General features: G+C 45.1%; 1 protein-coding gene across 1 annotated transcript in view; it reads left to right on the forward strand.

Annotated features, from left to right (window-relative positions):
• LOC119972857 (eukaryotic translation initiation factor 3 subunit E) overlaps positions 1–25369 on the forward strand; it is a 156769-nt gene that overhangs the window by 39094 nt on the left and 92306 nt on the right. The window contains exons 5-7 of the mRNA XM_038810363.1: positions 146–250; positions 3724–3849; positions 4263–4387. Of these exons, the coding sequence (XP_038666291.1) occupies positions 146–250; positions 3724–3849; positions 4263–4387 (356 nt within the window). The remainder of the gene's footprint in view (positions 1–145; positions 251–3723; positions 3850–4262; positions 4388–25369) is intronic.

Genomic DNA, 25369 nt, shown 5'->3' on the forward strand with positions numbered 1-25369 from the left:
TTATTCCCAAAATTACACATCCTTGGTATAATTTACATCAAATTGTATCATTTGTGTTAATTCTCCAGTAAGAAAGATAGCATCATAAATTGAAAAGTCTTTCTTCCCTCCAGCTTAGTTTAAAAACAATCTTTCTTCTTTGAAGTTTCGCCAGGAATATTTGGACACCTTGTACCGATATGCTAAATTCCAGTATGAGTGTGGCAATTATTCGGGAGCAGCAGAATATCTCTACTTTTTCAGAGTTTTGGTGAGTACCGTTTCCTACAGGTAAATGATGCTTGGTGCTTGAATGTCTGGAGGCTCTGATCAGGTCTTGTTGCCCATGATTAGGAGTATGTTTTTTCTTACAATAATATTTATTATTGTCACAAGTAGGCTTACATTAACACTGCAATAAAGTTACTGTGAAAATCTGTCGCCTGTTCGGGTACACAGACGGAGAATTCAGAATGTCCAAATTACCTAACAGCACATCTTTCCTGGGTTCGATTTCCAGTTTGGGTCCATGTCTGTGTGGAGTCGACACGTTCTCCCCGTGGCTGCGTGGGTTTCCTCCGGGTGCTCCGGTTTTCTCCCACAAGTCCCGAAAGACTTGTTAGGCGAATTGGACATTCTGAATTCTCCCTCTGTGTACCCGAACAGGAATGTGGCGACGAGGGGATTTTCACAGTAACTTCATTGCCGTGTTAATGTAAGCCTACTTGTGATACGAATAAAGATTATTATTATTACTAACATTACAACAGCAACGACACTGCAAAGGCTGTAAAACACTTTAGAGCATCCTGGGGTCATGAAAGGCACTATAGAAATGCATGCTGTCTCAAAATATTTGTTTCCAAATTGATGGGAAGCAGGAGCGAGTGTGAAGTGTGTATAATGGGGTGGGGGGGGGAAAGAGGAGAGAGGAGGGTGTGATGGGGCCTCCCGTAAGAAATGTATATGCAAAATATCCAAGCACTGCTCTGGGTATAAGCAGTAACAACATTCCACATGAGGCAGAAAGTCAGCATAAATGGTAAATACAGACAAAGTCTTGACACCTGATCGGACACTTGAGAACTTTCAGTGCTTCTGGAGGATTGAAGTCAATGCCAGTGTGATGTAATACAATCCTGGATGTGAACCAGAATTTATAATGTAATAATTTGAAATAGAAGCTTGAAATATGTTTCTGAGGAATTGAAAATTGATTTCTCTCTTGACTTTCTGCATCAAATGACTTCAGCTCTCTTTTGTGGACAAGAGTAAATTTAGATGGAGAAATAAAATCTAATGTAAATAACGTTTTTCTTGGGACCACGTTATTATGGGGTGGGGAAGTGGGGGAGGCGGTTTGTGTAAGTGTAAACATCAACCTCTTGTGAATATAACACTGTTGGTTGATTAATGAGTCTGTCACTTTAGAATGACTCGAGTAAATGCTGGAAGCCATGATCTCTATAAAACTTTATAGGCATACCCACTGAAAATTCGTCATTGCATTAATTCATCTGCAATAGAATGGTTTTACCTGCATCCCGTGTACATAATTGCAGTGAAGGTCCTCCTGAGGTTGCTGTTCGTGTTAGTGTCTTCCAATCTCCATCCCTGAGGCATTTTTTAGGAAGATGAATGCGGTGATCTCGGGTTTTATATGGGCCGGGAAAGCCCAGAGGGCAAAGATTGTCCTTCTTGAGCGGGACGCGGGGAGGGGGGCTTGACCCTTCCAAACTTTATTAATTCTACTGGACAGCTAATCTATCGATGGTTAGGAAATGGGTAGTGGGGGAGGGGTCGGTGTGGGAGCAAGTGGAGGCGGTGTCTTGAAAGGGCACAAGTCTGAAGGCTGTTCTCACTGGCTCGGTACTCCACAAGCCCCGTGGTAGTGGCAGCCCTGAGAGTGTGGGGCCAATAGACGAAGCACATGAGACTGGAGGGGGCGTCGGTGTGGTCACCAATCTGTGATAACCACTGGTTTGCTCCAGGGAGACTGGACGGGGAGTTCAGGAGCAGTCAGCAGGCAGAGATTGAGAGATTTGGGGCTCTCTTCATTGAGGAGGGTTTCCCGAGCTTGGAGGAGCTAGAGGAGGAGTTCGAGTTGCCAGCGGGGAATGGTTTCCGGTACTTGCAAGTGCGGGATTTTGTCCGGAGGCAGGTCCCGGTTTTCCCTCGCCTCCCACTAAGGGGGTTGCAGGATAAGATGATAAAAACAGGAGTTGGGGAGGGGAGGGTCTCGGAAATATATGAGGAACTTTTGGAGTGGGAAGGGGTTCTATTTGGGGAGATGAAGAGGAAGTGGGAGGAAGAGCTGGGAGGGGAGTTGAAAGTCGAGTTATGTGAGAAGGCCCTGAGGAGAGTCAACGCATCCTGAACGTGTGCCAGGCTTAGCCTGATCCAATTTAAGGTGGTCCACAGGGCTCATAAGACTGTGGCCCGGTTGAGCAGGTGGAGGACAGTTGTGGGAGGTACGGGGTAAGCCCAGCGAATCATGTACATATTTTCTGGGCGTGTCCGAGGCTGAGGTTTTTATGGCAGGGATTTCCAGATGTCATGTCAGAGGTGGGTGACTCCGAGTCCAGAGGTGGCAATATTTGGAGTGCTGGAAGATCCCAGGGTGGGGGGGGGGGGGGGGGGGGGAGGAGAGAGGCTGATGTTTTGGCCTTTGCTTCCCTGGTGGCCAGAGATGGATTTTGCTGGGATGGAGGGACTCAGAGCCTCCAAAGTCAGGGGTTTGGGTCAGTGACATGGCAGGGTTTCTTAGGCTAGAGAAAATTAAGTTCACCTTAAGGGGTTCACTGCAGGGGTTCGCTCCCTGAGAGGGGTGGGGGGGAAAGGGGAGGCATGGAAGTGACAATTAAGGGCAGGGAATCTAATGTATGGGTTGTTAGGGCCTAGGGCTGGGGGGAGTTGGGTATGTTATTGTGGGGTTTCTGTGTGTGTTGGATCTCTTTGTTTAAAATGTTAAAATTATAAATGCCTCAATAAAATGTTTTCTAAAAAAAAAAAATAATTGCTATGAAGTTGGGGGTAAGCTACTTGTGTGATTGCTGTGTTTTGGTGAAATCTTAACAGCACAAAGCAGAGTTTGTCAGTTATCTGCCTTGGTGTTCAAGTTCAGAAAGACAAATGTATCAATAATTAGTCATGAGCAGCATCTTTTTCTTTGTGTTTTTCCAATTTTATTGACTTGACGTGCGCATTGCCACTGATTGCATCTGTGGAGTATTGTACAGCTTGCTATATTTAAAGTCACTGTGCTGAACTAATCATTTGCTAATTCACGGCAGGAAAGGCAATATCAGTAGTTTAAGAAACAAATACACAAAAGAAACTGTAAGGCTTTAATTTGTCGAAACCAAGTCCCTCTGGCGCAGTGCCATGTGGAGCCCTGCAGCCGTTAATCAAGAAAAGTTAAAACGTTTTGTAAAAGTTTGGGTTCTGAATGTGCTAAATTATGTTGTGTCACAGGCAGGTTGAAACGCACAGTAGTGAAATTTAATTCCAGCAATCTGGCCAGCACTTAATAAGCTTTTTACTGATCAATCAGAATTACCGCGTGACCCCCCCCCCCCAAACTGCTATCTTGCACTGGAAAAGCAAACCGATGGGACTGTCGCCGATGCTGGCTTTGGGTAGTTTCCACGTTTCAGCGATTGTTTGGTTTGCCCCACCAGTTATGTAAGGGAACAAGCTCATTAAGTTGAAATAATTTACAGCATTTTCTTTCCTTTTCAACAGGTTCCTTCCACTGACCGGAACGCCCTGAGTTCACTCTGGGGGAAACTAGCATCAGAGATTCTGATGCAGAACTGGGAAGCTGCGATGGAGGATCTAACACGACTCAAAGAAACCATTGATAACAATGTAAGCACCTATCACGTGTTGCATACTTTCTCCCAAGGTTCAGTTTAGTCAATTTATGGTAGCATAGAATCCCTACAGTGCAGAAGGAGGCCGTTCGGCCCATTGAATCTGCAACCATCGTCTGAAAGAGCACCCCACTTGGGTCCATTCTATCCCCGTAACCCCACTTAATTTTGGTTACTAAGGGGCAATTTAGCATGGCCAATCCACCTAACCTACACATCTTTGGACTGTGGGAGGAAATGGGAGCACCCGGAGGAAACCCACGCAGACACGGGGAGAAAATGAGCAGTTTTCAAATTACAAAATGAGTGTATCAATATGCTCAGTATCTTGAGTGTGTCTCATGCAAATGGAGTTATAAAATAGATTTAACCTGCAGATTAAAAGCTTGTTTCATTTCTTTCTCCTAGTCTGTCAGTTCTCCACTTCAATCTCTTCAACAGAGGACATGGTTAATCCACTGGTCACTCTTTGTCTTCTTCAATCATCCAAAGGGCAGAGACAATATCATTGACCTCTTCCTCTATCAGGCACAGTAAGTATCCCACGCATGCGCACGCACTATTTTTCATTGTTAAACTTTGCACGCTACAACGTTTAGCACTCCAGCAATGGAAGCACCCTTGTGGGGGATCTAGAAACAGACAGCACGGTTTAAAAATAAGGAATTTCGAATTTAAAATGGAGATGAAGCGGAATTCCTTCTCTCAAGCGGGTTGTTAGTCTTTGGAATTCTCTTTTACAGGAAACGGAGGAGGCTGGCTCATTGAATATATTTGAGGCTGAATTAGACAGATTTCTGATCGACAAGGCAGTGAGGGTTCTGTGGGGGAGACAGGAAAGTGGATTTAAGGCCACAATCAGATCACGCATCATTTTACCGAATGTCGGGGCATGCTTGAGGAGCGAATGGCCTACTATCATTCCTGTTTATTATGTACTTACGAAGACTGAAAGTCATGCTTATTCCTTTCTTGTTATTAACATGTTCTCTAGTTTTCCATTGCAGCTTGGTGCTTTTTCACCCAGGAACTGAAAGACTATTATGTTGGCCATAACACTTGTCATGTGGCCATGTATTGTTTTGTAAAATTGTATTGAAGTCTGGGAAAAGTGGTTCAGCACCAAGTATGTTAATCGTAGTCACAGTAGCTTATAACTTGCAGCATCTGCAATTTGAGGCCTTGCAAGCGTTATGAGCTTCAGCGCTTGTAAACATTGGTTTGTTATTGGGATCGTGGCTGGTTTGTTAGACTCTTAATGGGGGAATATTTCAAATCGAGTCACAATTGTTAATGGAGCTCCCTTTTCTAAATATCCTCTTTTTAAAAAAAATAATTTTTATTAAGATTTTCAAAAAATATCAAAAACAGAAAATAACACCAAGAAAACAGTATTAACAACAAAAAAGAGAAAAAACACAATAACCCCCAAAACCAAACCCCCCCCCCCCCCGCCCCCCCAGCCACCCAGCCACTACAAAAAGAAGAAATAGGCAAGCACCCGGCATATTCAATAAACACATGTACACACTTCTCGCTCTCCTCCTCCCCCCCCCCGGGTTGCTGCTGCTGCTGCCGCTAGCCTCTTTCCCTACCGTTCTGCCAGGAAGTCCAGGAAAGGCTGCCACCGCCTAAAAAAACCCCTGTACTGATCCCCTCAGGACAAATTTCACCCTCTCCAATTTGATGAACCCCGCCATATCATTGATCCAGGCCTCCATGCTTGGGGGCCTCACATCCTTCCATTGAAGCAAAATCCTCCGCCGGGCTACTAGGGACGCAAAGGCCAGAACACCAGCCTCTTTTGCCTCCTGCACTCCCGGCTCCACTGCAACCCCAAAAATTGCGAGTCCCCAGCCTGGCTTGACCCTGGATCCTACCACCCTCGACACCGTCCTTGCTACCCACTTCCAAAATTCCCCCAGCGCTGGGCATGCCCAGAACATATGGGCATGGTTCGCTGGGCTCCCCGAGCACCTAGCACACCTGTCCTCGCCCCGAAAAACCTACTCATCCTCGTCCCGATCATGTGGGCCCTATGTAGCACCTTGAACTGTATGAGGCTAAGCCTCGCACAGGAAGAGGAGAAATTCACTCTCTCCAGGGCATCCGCCCACATCCCCTCCTCGATCACCTCACCCAGCTCCTCTTCCCATTTACCCTTCAGTTCCTCCACCGAGGCCTCATCCACCTCCTGCATGACGTGGTACACGTCCGAAATCCTCCCTCCTCCAACCCAGACCCCCGCGAGCACCCTGTTCCGTACCCCACGTGGGGGCAGCAGAGGGAACCCCTCCACCTGCCGCCTGGCAAACGCCCGAACCTGCATGTACCTAAACATGTTCCCCGGGGGGAGCCCAAACTTCCCCTCTAACTCACTCAGGCTCGCAAACCTCCCATCCACAAACAGGTCCCTCAACATCCTAATACCTACCCTGTGCCAGCCAAGAAACCCGCCATCGATGCACCCTGGTACAAACCGGTGGTTCCCCTGTATCGGGGACTCCATCGAGCCCCCAAACTCCCCCCTATACCGTCTCCATTGCCCCCAGATTTTGAGGGTAGCCGCAACCACTGGGCTCATGGTATACCTCGTTGGAGGGAGCGGCAACGGCGCCGTTACCAGCGCCTCCAGGCTCGTGCCCACACAGGACGCCATCTCCATCCTCTTCCATGCTGCCCCTGCCCCGTCCATTACCCACTTATGCACCATCGCTGCGTTGGCAGCCCAATAGTACCCACAGAGCTAACCCTGCCCCCCCTCCAACAACACCCTTCTCACCCTCAGAGTCCCATGCACCCATACAAATCCCGTAATACTCCTGTTGACCCTCCTAAAAAGGCCTTTGGGATAAGGATGGGGAGGCACTGGAACAGGAACAAAAACCTCAGGAGCACCGTCATCTTGACTGACTGCACCCTGCCCGCCAGCGACAGCGGCAACATGTCCCATCTTTTAAACTCCTCCTCCATTTGCTCCACCAGCCTAGTGAGGTTAAGTTTGTGTAGGGCCCCCCAGCTCCTAGCCACCTGGACTCCCAGGTACCTAAAGCTCCTCCCCGCCCTTTTTAGTGGGAGCCTACCAATCTCCTCCTCTTGATCCCCCGGGTGCACGACGAACAGCTCACTCTTACCCAGGTTGAGCTTGTACCCTGAAAAGCCCCTAAATTCCCTAAGAATCTTCATCACCTCCGGCATTCCCCCCACTGGGTCCGCCACATATAGCAACAAGTCATCTGCGTATAGTGACACTCGGTGCTCCTCCCCACCCCGCACCAGACCCCTCCAATTCCTCGACTCCCTCAACGCCATGGCCAGGGGCTCAATTGCCAACGCAAAGAGCAAGGGGACAGGAGACACCCCTGTCTCGTCCCCCAGTACAACCAAAAGTACTCCGATCTCCTCCTATTCGTGGCAACGCTCGCCATCGGGGCCTCATATAACAGCCTCACCCAACTGACAAACCCCTCCCTGAACCCAAACCTTTCCAGCATATCCCACAAGTACCCCCACTCAACCCTATCAAAGGCCTTCTCCGCGTCTAATGCTACCACTATCTCTGCCTCCCCTTCTACCGCCGGCATCATTATAACATTCAGAAGCCTACGTATATTGGTGTTCAGCTGCCTTCCCTTCACAAACCCCGTCTGGTCCTCATGAACGACCCCCGGCACACAGTCCTCTATCCTTGTGGCTAAGATCTTCGGCAACAGCTTGGCATCCACATTTAACAATGAGATTGGCCTATATGATCCACACTGCAGGGGGTCCTTGTCCCGTTTAAGGATCAAGGAAATCAACGCCCGTGACATAGACCCCCCGTCTCCCTTGCCTCGTTGAAGGTCCTAACCAACAGGGGTCCCAGCAGGTCTGCGTACATTTTGTAAAATTCGACCGGGAACCCATCCGGCCCCGGCGCCTTTCCTGACTGCATGCTGCCTATCCCTTTGACCAGCTCCTCCAGCTCAATCGGCGCCCCAGCCCCTCCACCTGCCCCTCCTCAACCTTCGGAAATCTCAGCCTGTCCAAAAAGCGCCCCATTCCCCCCCCCCAACCCCACCCCCACCCCCACCACCGGGGGCTCGGACCGGTACAATTCCCCATAAAAGTCCCTGAAGACCCCATTAATGTCCACCCCCCTTCGCACCACATTTGTTCCCCTATCCGTCACTCCACCAATCTCCCTGGCCACGTCCCGCTTACGGAGCTTATGCGCCAGCATCCTACCCGCCTTCTCCCCATATTCGTACACCGCTCCCTGTGCCTTCCTCCACTGAGCTTCCACCTTTCTGGTGGTCAGCAAGTCGAACTTGGCCTGAAGGTTACGCCGCTCCCTCAGCAATCCCTCCTCCGGAGCCTCCGCGTATCTCCTGTCCACCCTCACCATCTCCCCCACCAACCTCTCCCGTTTCTAAATATCCTCACAAGTCCAAATTTTATAGTGATGATTTAGATGTAAACCCGAAATCTAGCTTGCTACATTCCCTTTATTGAGCTGCTAAGATTTTAACAGTTTAATGAAAATCAATCAGCTGACATCCTCGTGGTGACTTGTGAGAATTGCAGATTTCTGCAAGTGGCACCAGCTGGCAAGCCATGCAGTCGTGGAGCTCTGTAATAATCATGCATCAAGCGGCAGCAACTAATGTGATAAACGTCCAGGATAGAAAAAAAATCAGGAGAAGGAAGAAGGCTGTTGGAGCTGATCAGAAAACAGTTGGAAGGGATGGTCTACGAGCAGAGTTTCCATAGTTGTCATCCAACAGAGCGGTTTAGAAACTAAAGTCATGGAATTGGATCAGGTACTTGTCCAAAGTGTCCCCAGTGTGCATACCGTGCCATTTTAAATTCACAAATTTGTTTGAAGTTACTGGGCACATGTGCCTGGCGTAAAATGTCGACTCCTGATTTAAGAGTACAAAGTGAAAATATTTGGATTTTAGATTGCAGTTTGAAATTGTCTTCAATTGTTTGGTAAATTTAGTGAAGCTGGGATGGAATGTGTTTTTAAACTTTTTTTTGTCATGTTACTTTAAACTATATCCAGATCTTCAATCAGCTTGCCCTGCTGGTTGGAAGCAGTGCTTCCAATAAATGTTGAATTTTACTGGGTGTATTTGTGGCCCAGTACATTATCTATAAATGGGTTGTTGCTGATCGATTATATGAAGTGGGAGTTATATGAAATGAAAATCGCTTATTGTCACGAGTAGGCTTCAATGAAGTTACTGTGAAAAGCCCCTAGTCGCCACATTCCAGTGCCTGTTCGGGGAGGCTGGTACGGGAATTGAACCGTGCTGGTGGCCTGCCTTGGTCTGCTTTAAAAGCGAGCGATTTAGCCCAGTGTGCTAAACCAGCCCCTATGAGTTATGAGGGATTGTCGGCATTTTTCCATCTACGCAAGCTGATGGAGGTGCCCCAAGTCAAATCCGTTGGGGACAGGATCGCCTCGTGCACTTTTGCTGGTTGCCGGAGACACCAATCCACAAGAAGCCACAAATGGGGTGTTTGAGGTGGTTATTCACTGCCAATGTGAGTTGTTGTTTTGATGTTGGTGCCTGTTCCCAAGCAGCTGTAGCTGCTGAACATCATGGTGTTTGCACATCTGCTCTCGGGTAATTTCGCCATTGCCGGTCAGCTAATATTTCTCCCCCAATATCCCCATATCCCTCGATGTCTTTGACATCCGGGACCACAGTGATTTCTGTCTTGATCATGTTCCACACCCCTCTGAGGTAGAGAATTCCACATGTTCATCACCCTCTGGGTGAAGAAATTTCCTCCTCTGTCTTAAATGACCTACCCCTTATTCTGACACTGTCCCTGGTTCTGGACACACCAGCCAGGGGGAACATCCTATCCACATCTACCCTATCACGCCCTGTAAGAATTTTGCAGCTGTTCTTGTGATTTTTGTCCTTTCGCAGGATGCCCGCTATGAGGGATAGTTTATGGCATAGATGTACTAAATGGTAGGTTGTGATAGGTACAAATGGTAGATACAAAATAGAACTTTTGGAGAATTATGACAAGTTGCATGTTGGTTGGCAGAGTTTGAAATTTTGCGGGAGGTTATGAGCATAATTATACTGCTATGATTATACTGAGGCTGCACTGAATGTGAATTGTTCACATACACAGGAAGACCTAGCCAACATTCAAGCTTGGACTGAAGTGACCAAAAGTATTTGTGACACACAATGCCAGGCAATGACTATCTCCAACAAGAGGGCATAACGACCTCTCCTTAACATTCTTGAACTGCTGCAGTATGTTTAGGTACACTCACTGATCTGTTCGTGGAGGAACAGCAATGTAATTCCAGCCAGGATGCTGTGACTTGGAGGGGATCTTACAGGTGATACTGTTCCCATGCCGTTGCTAGCCTTGTAGCTGTTAAGGGTCAAGAGTTGGAAAGCTTCTGTCAAAGGATCCTTGGTGAGTTGCTGCAGTGATACGCACTGCTACCACGTGTGTCGGTGCTGATGGGAATGGATGTTGAAGGTGGTGAATAGGGTACCATTCAAGCGGGGCTGCTTTGTCCTGTGCTCTGAGCAGTTTCCAACTTGAAAGATTAGAAGTTTGCTTGTTTCAAAGCCAGATAAAAAAGAATATTTGAGAAGCCTGATTGATAATTGCTGAATGAGCAACATGCAAGCAGGGGCCTAAATCATATAATTCTTTGGTGTGCAGAGCTTCTGCAGTTTCAAATTAATTGTCCATCTTCAGGCAGTGTGAATGTATGCGCATGGCCTGCGTATCTGATTGTTGAAAGGGATCTGTTGGTCTTCAGTTAATCAAGATTTTATCGAGGACATGTGGGAAGCTTTCTAATGTAGACCACATGAGTGCTAAACGCCTACTGCAGTGCATGGTGTGGATGAATCCTGTTCAAATTACAAGATGTCCTGCCTGTTGCAGGCTGTTCTAATTTGCCCTTGAGAGTGTGTCACTGATTCTTAATTGCTCCCCCGTTTCCTGCAGTGCTCTTTTGGTAAAGAAAATTGCTTGCTTATTTTATCTCCACTTTTGGCTCTCAGGAGGTGTTCTTTTTTTGTGTGTGCTTGGCCTGTGGCATTTTAAATGCCACTGCTCTGTGCTCGTTAAAATGGAATTGAATTAAGTCGTAATGATCTTGTAGCTGTTTCATGTAATCAGTGAGGTTGGATCGAGTGCATTGCTGGGTCCAGGGCTTCTGCTTACAAGCTGGTAATGTGTAGTTTTGTTAAAAAGACATTGTCCCCATCTGGCTCTTTCCGGGACTCTACCAAAAACATTTTGAGCATGCGGGGGGCGGGGGGGGGGGGGGGACTTTTTAAAGCTCCTACAGTGAAGTTTCTGCAAAACATTTTCTGGTGCACACTGATTCTAGTTACAGTCGTTTGCTCATACAGGACTTAATTATTACTTGGGGGAAAAAAGGATACATTTTTTGTGGAAGGTTTTGGTCTTGCACTTATCAAGACAATGTAAGGGAAAAACAGTTTATTCTGTATGAGAAGAGAATGCTGATTGTTTGGCAAGTGGGCTCTGATTAGTAGAAGCATTGCTCTAGAGACTGCACCCATTAGTGACTGCCAGCTAACTGCCCTGCGTTGTTTGAAATTTAAACCAAGCAGCTTTGACTCTTGATTGGTCATGGCATTGTTCTGAGGGCTGAACCAGTGAAATGCTGTCACTTTCTGTCAGCTGAAGCAAGCACAATGCACATACGTGTGCCTTCTGTCTGCAAAAAAACAGAGCCCTGTGTGTTGATAATATATGTAGCTTCCAGGACACACCGCAAGCCTGATTGACCATCTTAAACTGGCTATCAGTGTAATTCTCAGCACACAGAGGTTTATTTGGCAAATGTTGTCTAATCGCGGAATCACATCTGAAGATTTGTAAGCATTGGCTGGTTGTGTAGGGTCTATACTTTGCCCATTGAGACGAGTGGAAGGGACGTGCAGTTTGATACGATCCGCCAGTCTTTGGGATGTATGATCTACATACCCAGAATCTCTCTGACACTGAAATTCACACACCATATTACTCTTGTGTGACAGACGGGATGTCTTTTTGGCTTGACGGCAGCATCCTGTTAGTGGTGAATATCACTCGTGCTGCTGCATAGTAGCAGTGTGAAACAGCTAGCTTCACCTGTTGCTCAACTATTTGTGTTAGTTTACCCTTCCAGTGTAATCTGAGGTAGACTGAGCACATTTCAGAGCCAAAGTGACAGCCTTCTGTCTGTTGACGGGTTTGAGGTATGTAGCACAAAGTGATCAGGGAGCCATTATCCTGCTTTGATCTCTATTTCAGCATCAAGCTGTACATGGTGAACAAATGGATCGGGTCCTATTTACGAGGTCGCTAATAAGGCCAATCTTATATTGCGTGGAACTGTAAGAATCCCAAGCCTGTATTGATCAGTGAAGGTGGGCTTGCGATAGACTGTGGTAAAGAACCCCTGGCAGATTTCTCATACGTCAAGGAAAGTGAGTTCATTTGACTGCTCCATTTCAAATGTGAATTTGAGCGCAGGATGGAGCCCATTACGGCACGTGAGGAAATTATTACCTGCTGCTGTGGATTCAAATGCAGAAGACTTATCATCCACATTTCGGAAATTAGCAAAAGGTAGGAGGCTAGTTGTCATTCCGTTGGAAGACTTGTTTCTCATGAAACCCAACAAAGATGTTGGCGAGATTTCCCTTGCATCGCATTTTTGTGAATGCATTGAAGAGTGCAAGGCAAAAACTTTGCCAAAAATGCTTCTCCTTTCCAGCAATAATTCTAGCTTGTAAAAAAGTGTGTGCTGTGCAAAAACTATTTGTTCTCCTTAAACACAGCACAAGAAGTAGGAGTAGACCACATGACCCATCGCGTCTGCTCCACCATTCAATAGAATCAGGGATGATCTTGGGCCTCATTCCACTTTACCGCCTGCTCCCCATATCTGATAATTCCCTGAGGCACCAAAAGTATGTCTGCCCCCGCCCCAGCCTTAAATATGTTCAATGATAGAACATCCACAACCTTCTGGGTTAGAGAATTCCAAAGATTCACAAGCGTTTGAGTGAAGAAATTTCTCCTAATCTCAGTCCGAAATGATCGGCCCCTTCATCTTGAGGCTGGTTTTGATTTCCCGATCAGTGGAAACAATCTCTCAGCATCCACCCTGTCAAACCCTTTCACAATCTTGTAGATCACCTCTCATTCTTCTCGACTTCAGAGAATATAATCCCAAATTACTCAGCCTCTCATCATAAAACAACTCCCTCATCCTAGTGAATCTTCACCTTATCACCTCCAATGCAAGTGTTTTCGTTCTTAAATGTGGAGATCAAACTGCACAAAGTATTCCAGATATAATCTCGCCAAATCCTGTACAACAGTGTTCCTCTTCTCTAACCCCTTTGCAATAAAAGCCAACATGCATGCTTTTTGCCAATTGCTTGCCACATCTGCATGTTAACTTCCTGTGTTCCTTGTACAAGCACACTAAATCTCTTTGAACATCAACACTTACAAGTTTCACACCTTTGAAAAAAAATTCTGTTTTTCTATTCTTGCGACCAAACTGAATAACGTCACACTCAACGTTATACTCCATCTCCCATCTTGTTGCCCACTCACTTAACCTGTCTATATCTCTTTGCAAACTCTGTGTGCTCCCCACAGCTTACCTTCCCACCTGGCTTGGTACTATCAAGAAAGTTTGATACATTACTCTCCGTCTCTGCAACCAAGTCATTAATATAGATTGTAAATCGCTGAGGCCCTTGAATTGATCCTTGTGGAGAGATTTAAAGGGAGATTTAATAGAAACATTCAGAATTGAGAGAATTTGAAATATTATAGGAGCAACTGTTTCTATTGGGAAATGGACCAGATGTGGAATATTTCAGAAATTTGGCAATAGAACCTGAGGGAGACGTGGAAATTTTGTTATTTGCAGCGAGTTGTTATTGTCTGGAATGCACTGCCTGAAAGGTGCTGAAAGTAGACTCAATAGGAACTTTCAAAAGGAAATTGAATCAATACCTGAAAAGGCAAGAATTTACAGGATTTTTAGAAAAGAGCAGCAAAGAGTGGGACCCAATTGAACAGCTCTCGCAAAGAGCTGGCACAAGGACGATAGGCTGAACTGTCCCTGTGCTGCATGATTCTAATATTACAAAAGATCAGTCTACCCAGAAGAGATGTGAATTCTCAAGAATCAGAAGAAAGAAATCATATTTTGGTTGACATTTTCAGAGCATCATAATACCAGATAAGTGGGATTGAAATGTAAATGAAATGAAAATCGCTTATTGTCACGAGTAGGCTTCAATGAAGTTACTGTGAAAAGCCCCTCGTCGCCACATTCCGGCGCCTGTTCGGGGAGGCTGGTACGGCAATTAATGCTGGCCTACCGTAGTCTGCTTTAAAAACCAGCGATTTAGCCCAATGTGCTAAACCAGCCCCAGTTGGATGACAAACGGGTTCAATATTCCGAAATGGAGTAAAACCAGAGTCAAATCAATTTGTTTAACTTCCACGGTGGGGATTGTGCTTGGGGACATTGTGTTGGGTATCACAGAGTATAACTCCTCCTGCTTGTGAAGTAAAATTGAGCATTTGAAGTAGTCAAACCTTACTCTAAACCTTTTACCTTTGGCTTGTCTGAGAATGATTTGGAAAAACAACCGCTTAATTTGAGTGGCGGAGAAGACTATTGGGGAAATCTGGCCAGACCCAGACCCCATAGGGCCCTAAAGCTGATGCAATTGCCTGAGAATTGCCCTGAGAGGTGGTTCTCCCAAGCTGGGTGATTGCTTCACAATGCGCAGTAACAGCTACGCGTTTCTCTCTTAGGACTATTAATTCAAACTGCAGGCTTGTCCAAAAAAATAAAAAACTAGGAATAGAAAAGTTCTGAAAGGGTGTACCAGGATGCACAATCAAATGTATAGTATACCGAGTCTTGCTGTGAAACGTCATTTGTTATGGTATTAATGATTACAACCGTTGTCAACATTAGATCTTTTGATTCCTGAGAAAGTAAAACCAGTGGCCAAAACGATGCACGAAAATTGAAGAAATTTTCCTCTCAGCTAATTAGTTTCAAGTGTGCTGGAAATTTGCCCAGGATTTGTGATGTACCAGTGGGAGAATGGGCAAGATGTGTGTGTGTGTGTAGCCGTGCAGTGTATTAATTAGACTCTCCCGGTATATTGGTTCAGTTGTTAAGGTGAGAAGTGACACAAATTTTGAGACCTTTGTACATTTGAGTGCATATTCAGGGAGGTTCTGAGGCTGTTGGGCAGCACGGTAGCACAGTGGTTAGCACTGTGGCTTTACAGCGTCAGGGTCCCAGGTTCGATTCCCCACTGGGTCACTGACTGTGCGGAGTCTGCACGTTCTCCCCGTGTGCGCGTGCGTTTCTTCCGGCAGCTCCGGTTTCCTCCCATAGTCCAAAAGACGTGTAGGTTAGGTGGATTGGCCATTATAAGTTGCCCTTAGTGACCAAAAAAAAGGTTTGATGGGGTTATTGGGTTACGGGGATAGGGTGGAAGTGAGGGCTTAAGTGGGTTGGTGCAGACTTGATGGGCCGAATGGCTTCCTTCTGCACAATGTTCTATGTTGTACCTTTAGATGTACTGATATATTAGTTTTATATTGGTAAAAGGGTCCAGTAGTTCCATTGCTCCAAACCTGCCCCAAATGTGTGAATAGTAGAGGAACTGCAAAGTGCGAGAGGCTGTGCACTTTTGCTGAGGGCTTCCCTTTAAGTTGGATGATGGTTGAGTGTTTGGTTGTCCTCTCTAAATACCTCCATATTTTAGGGAAGGATCATCCATGTTCTATTCTGGTGTCATGTCTAATTGCAGCTTGGAGGTGATGGGCAATTTGAAGTGGCAGGTTGTTTTCCCTGTGTGGGCCCATGACTGCTCTGCAGTATTCTTTGTTCGTTGGTGAGTTGAGTAAACCCCCACCCCCAAGCCTTACGGTATCTCTCTGAAGCTTATGCATAGAATATCTACAAGCGAGCCTCATGGTGCTTTTGCCCTGTTTTCTTTTCCTTGAAGGCTGTAATTCTTTGGGTGCCTCTCCGGAATCACTGAGGTGGGATGAGCAACTCATTTTGTAGAATGCCATGGGCTCGGATCAGAAGCATATCCGAGAGTTATAGCCTCGCTGTTCTCTTGCAGATTTAGTTGAATGAGTTCTGTGGGTATTGCTGATTTATTCTGTGTCAACATAAGATGAAATCTTTGTGTTAGAATTTAGTTGGCTTTAATTATATGAAAAGCAGATTGTGCTTTTGATGAAGTTTAAATTTGGTAAGTTTCCTTGATGTAAATAGCAGTATTGCTGCTTCGTTTGAAGCGTTTGGTCCACTCCATTGTTTAGGACTGTCTTTTTGATGTCGGTATGTGAAATGTTTGTATCTTCCTGTTGATGGGATATTTCCGTTTTAAACATTTCCTGTCTCTATGCATGAGTTCTGATTGGAGAAACCCTGAAGCAATGCTGATTGGATGGTCTCACACTGATGAAACAAGTCATGTGGTTAACAACAATCAATCACATTCTCACTCCGTTCGCAGTCAAGCTCGCCTTTTCAGCTTTTAGCCTTGAGTTCTGGAGCAGAGTCTGACTGGAATCAAAAAGATTCACCCTGTTTCTCTCCCCACAGATGCTGGCAGACATGCTGATTTTTTCCAGCACTTTTTGTTTTTAACTGAGATCTCTGGCATCTGCAGTAGTTTGTTTTCATTTCTCTATCAGTCCCTGACCTTCGTCCGAGAAAACATAATGTGCAACAAAGGGATTGCCAGCTCTGCAAGCAAGTGCTGAGACCATGCTGCCTAAGACCAGCCTTTAGTGCTGCCCCTAACTCCCACCCATTCGAGACATTGAACCCAGTCTGCCTCTTTCAGGTACACTCTTTTACAACTGGCGACGAGACCTTCACAGGTCCTCGCATCTCTCTTTGGATAATGTTGGAGAAAATCAACATGCCTGAGTCCCGTGGAGTTTGTCTGGGAACCTCGTGGTTGAACAAGTTGTAAATATCTGGATTTAAACTCTGGAAGGGATGCTGTCGAGGAATTTTTCTTTAGGAATTCTTTCAATACCAATTTAACTAAATGAGAGTCCCCACAAAAGGCTACGTTTCAAGAGGTCAGCCTTGCTGTGCGATAGCAAGAACTTTCAATTCTTGCATAAGGAGTGGCAGCTTGCATTTCTATAATGTAGGAAGTAACATAAGGCACTTCACAGAAGCACAATCAATCATAAGTTGACACTGAAAGGAAGGAGGAGATTCTAGAATATGGAACTGAAAGGAAGGAGCAGATTCTAGAATATGGAACTGAAAAAGGAGGAAATACTAGAACGTGGAACTGAAAGGAAGGAGGTGATATTGAACATGGAACTGAAAGGGAGGAGGAGATTCTAGAACATGGAACTGAAAGGAAGGAGGAGATACTAGAACATAGAACTGAAAGGAAGGAGGAGATTCTAGAACATGGAACTGAAAGGAAGGAGGAGATACTAGAACATAGAACTGAAAGGAAGGAGGAGATTCTAGAACATAGAACTGAAAGGAAGGAGGAGATACTAGAACATGGAACTGAAAGGAAGGGGGAGATACTAGAACATGGAACTGAAAGGAAGGAGGAGATTCTAGAACATGGAACTGAAAGGAAGGGGAGATTCTAGAACATTGAACTGAAAGGAAGCAGGAGATTCTAGACCATTGAACTGAAATGAAGGAGCAGATTCTAGAATATGGAACTGAAAGGGAGGAGGAGATTCTAGAACGTGGAACTGAAAGGGAGGAGGAGATACTAGAACATGGAACTGAAGGGAAAGAGGAGATACTAGAACATGGAACTGAAAGGAAAGAGGAGATACTAGAACATGGAACTGAAGGGAAAGAGGAGATACTAGAACATGGAACTGAAAGGAAAGAGGAGATACTAGAACATGGAACTGAAGGGAAAGAGGAGATACTAGAACATGCAACTGAAAGGAAAGAGGAAATACTAGAACATGGAACTGAAAGAGAGGAGGAGATTCTAGAACATGGAACTGAAAAGGAGGAGGAGATTCTAGAACATGGAACTGAAAGGAAGGAGCTACTAGAACATTGAACTGAAAAAGGAGGAAATACTAGAACCTAGAACTGAAAGGAAGGAGGTGATATTGAACATGGAACTGAAAGGAAGGAGGAGATTCTAGAACATGGAACTGAAGGGAAAGAGGAGATACTAGAACATGGAACTGAAAGGAAAGAGGAGATACTAAAACGTGGAACAGAACGGAAGGATGAGATTCTAGAACATGGAACTGAAAGCTTGGGCTGAGGTATGTTTTGGAGATTTTCTTTTCCAAGAAGGAAGAGGGGAGTTGGATTTAGGACAGTTTTAGGGAATTATTGGATGGTGGATGGTTGCCAGTAATGGGCTGAAGGCAATGAGAATCGGAAGAAAGCAAATTCCCAAGAGGTTGTAGCCTGGAGATCAGAGATAGGGAGGGGATTGGCCATAGAGCGATTTGAACATGATATAAGTTTTAAAAGCAAAGCATTTGTGGACCGAGAGTCAGTGGGGGTCAGCGAGCGAAAGGGTGATGGCGAATGGAATGCGGCTTCTACTGCACCCCAATGCCCTCTTCTGACCCCCTCAGAGCGAACTTAATCTTCTCCAGCCGCAGAAAGTCGTACAATCCCCCTGCCTGGCTTCCACCCCTGATGGTGCCTCTCACCTCCAATTCAAAAGGATCCTTCACCAGGCAATCAGGGAGGTGAAGGCCAGCAGTTCCGGCTCTTCCCGAAACCCCAAAGATTGCCACTCAGCCCCCGCTATCCTACACAGTGTCCCGATCACCGCCTCTCAAAAGCTCTCCAGCTTCTCGTAGCCCCAGAACATGTGAGCAGGATTTGCTGGCCCCCGCCCACACTTCTCAGACCCATCTGTCACCCCTTTGAAGAACCCACTCATCCTTGCCCGAGTCATATGCACCACCTTGAACTGAATCAAGCTCATCCTCGTGCAGGAAGAGGTTGAGTTAATGAACCCCATTTCTAACTATGCAGACATGGCCTACAGATATACATAGAAGGTAGGAGCAGGAGGAGGCCTTTTGGCACTTCGAGCCTGCTCTGCCATTTATCACGATCATGGCTGATCATCCAACTCAATAGCCCAATCCCCCTTTCTCCCCATAGCCTTTGATCCCATTCTCCCCAAGTGCTATATCCAGCCGCATGTTAATATATTCAATGGTTTAGCATCAACTACTTCCTGTGGTAATGTATTCCACAGGCTCACCACTCTTTGGGTGAAGAAATGTCTCCTCATCTCTGTCTGAAATGGTTTACCCTGAATCCTCAGACTGTGACCCCTGGTTCTGGACATACCCATCATTGGGAACATCTTCCCTGCATCTACCCTGTCTAGTCATGTTAGAATTTTATAAGTCTCTTGTTAAATATTGTCTTTGAGGAATATTTTAGTCATTGTGTTTCATACGTTATCCAAGTGAATCTATTACTTGGTGAGCATTTGGTCTGTATGTTGATGGACATGAAGATCTTTGATATTCTGTGGGATGCTTGTTAAATTTGGTAAATTGCTACAAATGAATCCATTGCTAATCTGAGGCAGTACATCCCATTGATGTGTAGAGTGGGTGAAGCTTCAGGCTTGTAGGGCACCGGGCCACTACAGGAGCTGTTGCTAAACTATGCAGTGGAATCAATGGCTATTCAAGGTGGTTAGTCTGTGGAGGGGTGCAGTGCTATTGTTGAGGAGGAGGTGCTCATTAATTTTTTTTGGTTAATCTTTTACAGGGTGTGGACGTCAATGGCTAAGCCAGCATTTATTGCCCATTCCTAATTGCCTTTGAAAGGTCGTGGTCATGGGTTGCCTTCTGGAGTCAGTGGGTGACATGGTGGCATAGTGGTTAGCACTGCTGCCTCACAGCGCTCGGGACCTGGGTTCAATTCCGGCCTTGGGTGACTGTGTGGAGTTTGCACTTTCCGCATCTGCGTGGGTTTCCTCCCACATTCCAAAGATGTACAGATTAGGTAGATTGGCCGTGCTAAATTTCCCCTTTGTGTCCAAAGATGTACAGGTTGGGTGGGGTTGCAGGGATAGGGTGGGTGCTCTTTCAGAGGGTTGGTGCAGACTCAATGGGCAGAATGGCCACCTTCTGCACTGTAGGAATTCTATGGATTCTGTGTACTGCTGTCCATGTGGTGTAGGTACACCCACAGTACTGTTAGGGAGGGGGTTCTAGAAGGGTTTTAGAAGGTACTGTCTAAGGGTCATTGGTCAGTTCCTGCAGTGCATCTTGCAGATGGTACACACGGCTGCCACTGTGCGACGATGGTGGAGGGAGTGAATGTTTGTGGATGGGTTCCTAATCAAGCGGGGCTACTTTGTCCTGAATGGTGTCAAATTCTGAGAGTGTTGTTGGAGCTGCACTCATCCAGGCCAGTGGAAAGTATTCCATCACACTCCTGAGCTGTGTCACGTAGATTATGGGCAGGCTTTGCGGAGTTAGGAGGTGTCGCAGCAGGATTCCTATCCTCTGATCTGTTCTTGTGGCCACAGTATTTATATGTCTGTCCAGTTCGGTTTCTGGGCAATGGTAACTCCCCCAGGATGTTGATAGTGAGGGATTCAGTGATGGTAATGACATTGAATGTCAGTGGGAGGCAGTTACGTTCTCTCTCGTTGGAGATGGTCCTTTCTTGGCATAGCTGTTATTTGCCATTTATCAGTCCCAGCCTGAATGTTGTGCAGGTCTTTCTGCATTTGGATATGAACTGCTTCAGGTACTGAGGAATTTTGACTGTTGCTGAAAATTGTGCAATCAACAACAAACATTCTCACTTCTGATCTTATGATGGAGGAATCGCCATCGAGTCAACTGAAGAGGTCTGTGCTGGGAACACTGCCCTGAGGAACTCCATCAGCTATGCTGTTGATGTGAGCACTTTGGTTGTTCAGGTGCAATGTAGTAATGTTGCACCTGCATATTTTTGGCCTGCAGCATTTTGATATACTTCAAGTTATCATTTAGTTTTTAAAAATGTTATACAGTTCAGGATGCAAATAGCAGAGAGGAACTGAATGTCATTGTTCTTGTCTCGGTTTCGCAATTATGAAATGAGCAGGAATTCTCTGATTTTCATCTCCTGAATAATTAAGGGAGAGACACAATAACTTTTATTTAGCATATTTAACATTCCAAGGGGCTTCACTGGAGCATTATAAAAGAAAGTGTGATGCTGTGCCACAAAGGGAGACATTGGGTCCGAAGACTTGGTCAAAGAGAGGTTCTGAGGAGTATCTGGAAGGAGGAAGGAGAGGTATGGTGAGGGAATTCCAGGGCCCAGGCAACCGAAGGTGTGGTCACTAGTGATGGAGCAGTTACAATCAGGGGTGTATTAGAGCGCAGGTCTCCTGGAGGGTTCTGGGGCTGGCTGAGGTTACAGAGATAGGGTGGGGTGAGGCCATCGAGGGACCTTGATAAAGATGTTCCCTGAACGGAAGCCAGGGTAGATCAACGAGCACAGGGGTGGTAGGAGTATGGGTCTTGGCATGAGTAGAGATACGGGCAGCAGAGTTTTGGATGACCACATGTTTATGGAGGATAGAATATGGGTGATCATTCAGGAGTGTGTTGGAATAGTCCAGTCCTGAGGTAACAAAGGCATAGATCAAGGTTTCAACAGCTGTGAATTTTGTGGTCAATGAATTTAAACATTGAGTTGGTGAAAAGGAAACGTTTTATTTCTACTCAGCAGCAAAAAGATCAAAAGGCATCTGAGGTTTTATCCTTAATGTGCTGCTCAAATATAGATCACAATATTAGAACGAGGATTTGGCAATTTGAAGGAGGAGGTTGTGATGGTAAAATTAAGATGAGAACGGACGGGAGGATTCTTGAGTGGGGCATAAACATCGGCCTGGACTGATTGGGCTGATGTTTCCCTGCCATGTTCCTATTTAATCAGTGGTGCATCGCGCCCTTGCTGGTTGTTTGAATGAGCTTCCCGTTCAATCCCACTTCCTTGCTTTTCCACCATAGCCGTGCAGTTTTCTACCCTCCAAGTATTTATTCAATTTTCTTTTCAGAAATTACTGTTTGGTGAATAGATGAGAGGAAATAAATGGTCTGGGGGGGGGGGGGGGGGGGGAGTCTCGGCATACTGAATATCAGGTTAATATGAAGTACATATTGTCTTTGTTGCTGCCAGTTTTGGGGACCTGTGGATTGATCCCCCTTTATGATCTCCAATTTTTGCGTTTAAGAAGGTAAAATGGATTAACTTGTGGACTTATCATAAGAATATCAAATTATTCAAACAACTTAGGCAGTGACTCTGAAAATTTCCAATTGGGGCTGGTCTGATGTGTAAAGGTATATCAAGGGATAAATTATTCAATTTGATCACTTCAATGTTTGTAGTTTTAAAAAGAAAATACAGGATTCATGCACGTTTCAATTAATTGATGAAGATTGCAAAGGAAGTTTCAATGGACAGTGGATTTGAAGAGTGTTCCACTTAATTTTCTTCAGCTAAAAAAAGGACGGTGCTGGAGTTTGCCATCTTCGCAATATTTTATAATTCATTAATAAAGCTATACATAACTGATGGACAAATAGTTTTCTCACTTGCATTGCAAAGATGCAAGAAGTAGTGCTTTTGATTTCAACTATCATTTATATAAAATAGGTTGAGAGAGCAGACTGCAGTGTTGCTATTGGTTGCACTCTTACCTTTGAGTCACAAGGTTCTGGGCCTAGTATCACCCCAGGGCTTGAGTGCAAAAATGAAGTCTGATGCTCCAGTGCAGCACTGAGGGGGTGCTGCACTATTGGGAGATTGCTGTCTTTCAGACAAATTCAAACCAAAACCTCATCTGCCTATTTGGGTGGATGTAAAAGATCCCGTGCCATTACTTCAGAGAACAGGGGACTTAACCCCAGTGTCCTGGCCAATGTTTATCTGCTCAGTTAACATCACACAAAAATAGATCAGCTCGTCATTATCACATTACTTGTTTGTGGGAACTTGCTGTGTCTATGTTAGCTATCCCGCTTCCTACATCACAACAGTAACTGCACAGCAAGAATTCCATTGGCTGTGAAGTGCTTTGAACCGTCCAGTGCTCATGAACAGTGCCATGTAACTGCAATTCCTTGATCCCCATTCTATCATGGGTCGGATTTCCAAAATATATATTTGGGCGATGAACAGTTACAAGTGTCATCAATTTTTGTTGTAATTAAGTTTTGCTGGAGCAGTAAGGCTGCTGCCATTAATATTGAACCCATTCACTTGCTGTTTCAGCCTGGTCTAATCGTCAGTGGCCGGGGAATATGATTATCCCAAGCTGAACAGTGTTCGAGGTCTCTGACATTGATCAGAATACTACACAATTTTTTGCTTTCAATATTAGACCCCAATGATCGGACTTAAGGTGTGTGTGTGTCCTTTCTATTTAAAAAAAAAAAATGGCAATTATATTAATTTCCATGTTTTGATTTAAATATGAAAGAAGATGAAACTTGGAACTGTATTATTCTTCGATTTATTTCATGCCTTTATGGCTGCAAAGCATTTCCAGGCTCTTCGTAGAAGTGGAAGCAATGGCATAGATGGCAGGGTAAAGGAGGGAAGCATTAATCAGGGTGACCGAAAACTGTAATCAAGTTGTTGGGGTAAGGGAATGGTCCTAAATCAGGAGATTTTGGTGGTGGGGTGGTTACAGGCAATGTTTTGTAGACAGCAGTGTGGTGTTAAGGGGGAATGAGGGGTTCTGCTTGCAGGCCAGGGGCATTGAAAGGGGATTATGTAACTCTGGCTGTCCTTGACCTGTTTATGTGCTGTCATTGCATTTCAATGCCAAAAAGTCTGTGCTGCTAGAGTGGCTGCATTATCACCTGATTCGACTTCTGTGTCTCATGCAAGGAATGCATTCGAGGTTTGATACTGAGACTCAAGATAGTGATTTGACGGTAAAGTAATACCTGAGAGTAGGCATTAAAAGCTGAGTGAAACCAGCTTCAAAGGCAATTAGTGGCAGTGAACAGTCCACAGCTGACCTGTAATGTAGGTACTAATATGATAGTTGATGTATTTGTAATTGAATACAGTACTAGTTGGATATTATGTCATATCTTTAGCTAGAGACTTGGGTCAAACTTATACATGAACTTTTCATTTGGACTCTGTTGAGATTTTCGAATCCGTTTTCTCACTACAATATTGTACTAGAAATAGATGCAATAAGTGCGTCATTTAGGTTATAATATTGATGTTCTTCCAGTGTACAAAGTATGTGGTTTAGATAATGTGTCTGAGCTAACATCACTTGAGTGCAGGTTCAGTGCAATGACTTAGATGTCAAGAAATTTGTTAATGTAAAAAAAATATATATAAAAGAGGTCAGTTATTCAGGTTCCTTCAGCTGACATTGAATGGACATAGTTCTGAGCATTATGGGCTGATGTGGTTCTTGGTTCTAGTTCTATAATCCCATTTCAATGCTGCTGGTTTGGAAGGAGAACCCTCACATTTTCCTCAATCTCATTGTAACCCCAAGCTGTTCCTAATAAAACAGTACCTGTGATTTCAGGCTTTTGGAATTCCAGCTCTTCTGTCAAAAACATGACCGGCTGAGTGTCTTCGACGGCAGATGCCATATTCTGTTTTTGGGGTTAATTAATTCTTCGAGTCAGACATGGGTACAACCACTATGCCAAACTGACCACCCATTTCTCAAGTGAACTTTACTGATCAGTGTAAAGAACCTGCCAAGGAGAAACGAAACCAGAAATTTGCTAACGGCTCTGCTTTAAGCTTTTTAGCTGACTGATAGGACAAGCTTTTTTTTTCCAGATACTTTAATAAATGGTGTTGGAGAGCAAGAAAATTGTCTTTTGCATCACGTTTGATTCCCTGCCACCCCAGCCCCAAGGTCCTCTACGTCCAATGCGAAATATCTCACTTCAGCATGTAGACAGCATGGGTGTACAGCTGAGAATTGCTGCTGGTTTGGTATTCTCAACTGTAATACTCTGTGGAATTTACAGCATTTTCTCTGGGTGGTAGCAGAAGTTGTTCCTCTGAGATTTCTGGTTAAAGTGCTGCTCAGCCTCGAATGGTTCAGGAATTTAAAAAAAAGTTTGTATATCTTAGTATATTTGGTATATATGTGTATATGTATATACAGTAAAACGGGATAATTGGTAAAGTGCAGTGTCTGAGGAGAATCATAGTTTTCAGTTTAAAAACTGCAGGTTTAAGTAGGAACAAAGCATGAGGGGTTGGGGGGGGGGGGGGGGGGTCCCCCACTCTCCTAAACTTACTCCTGTTGTGTGGATTAAACCCCACCAAAGTTCATGTGTTTCGCACGCATCCGTGAATCAAAAGCTTGCTCTCGACGATTGTGGAGTAATAATGTCCCGTAAAAGTGCAGGCTTTTGAAACATCAATCAAAACACTTGGGGCACAAGTG

The sequence above is a fragment of the Scyliorhinus canicula genome, chromosome 10 (assembly GCF_902713615.1).
Source record: "Scyliorhinus canicula chromosome 10, sScyCan1.1, whole genome shotgun sequence".
Lineage (NCBI taxonomy): Eukaryota > Metazoa > Chordata > Chondrichthyes > Carcharhiniformes > Scyliorhinidae > Scyliorhinus > Scyliorhinus canicula.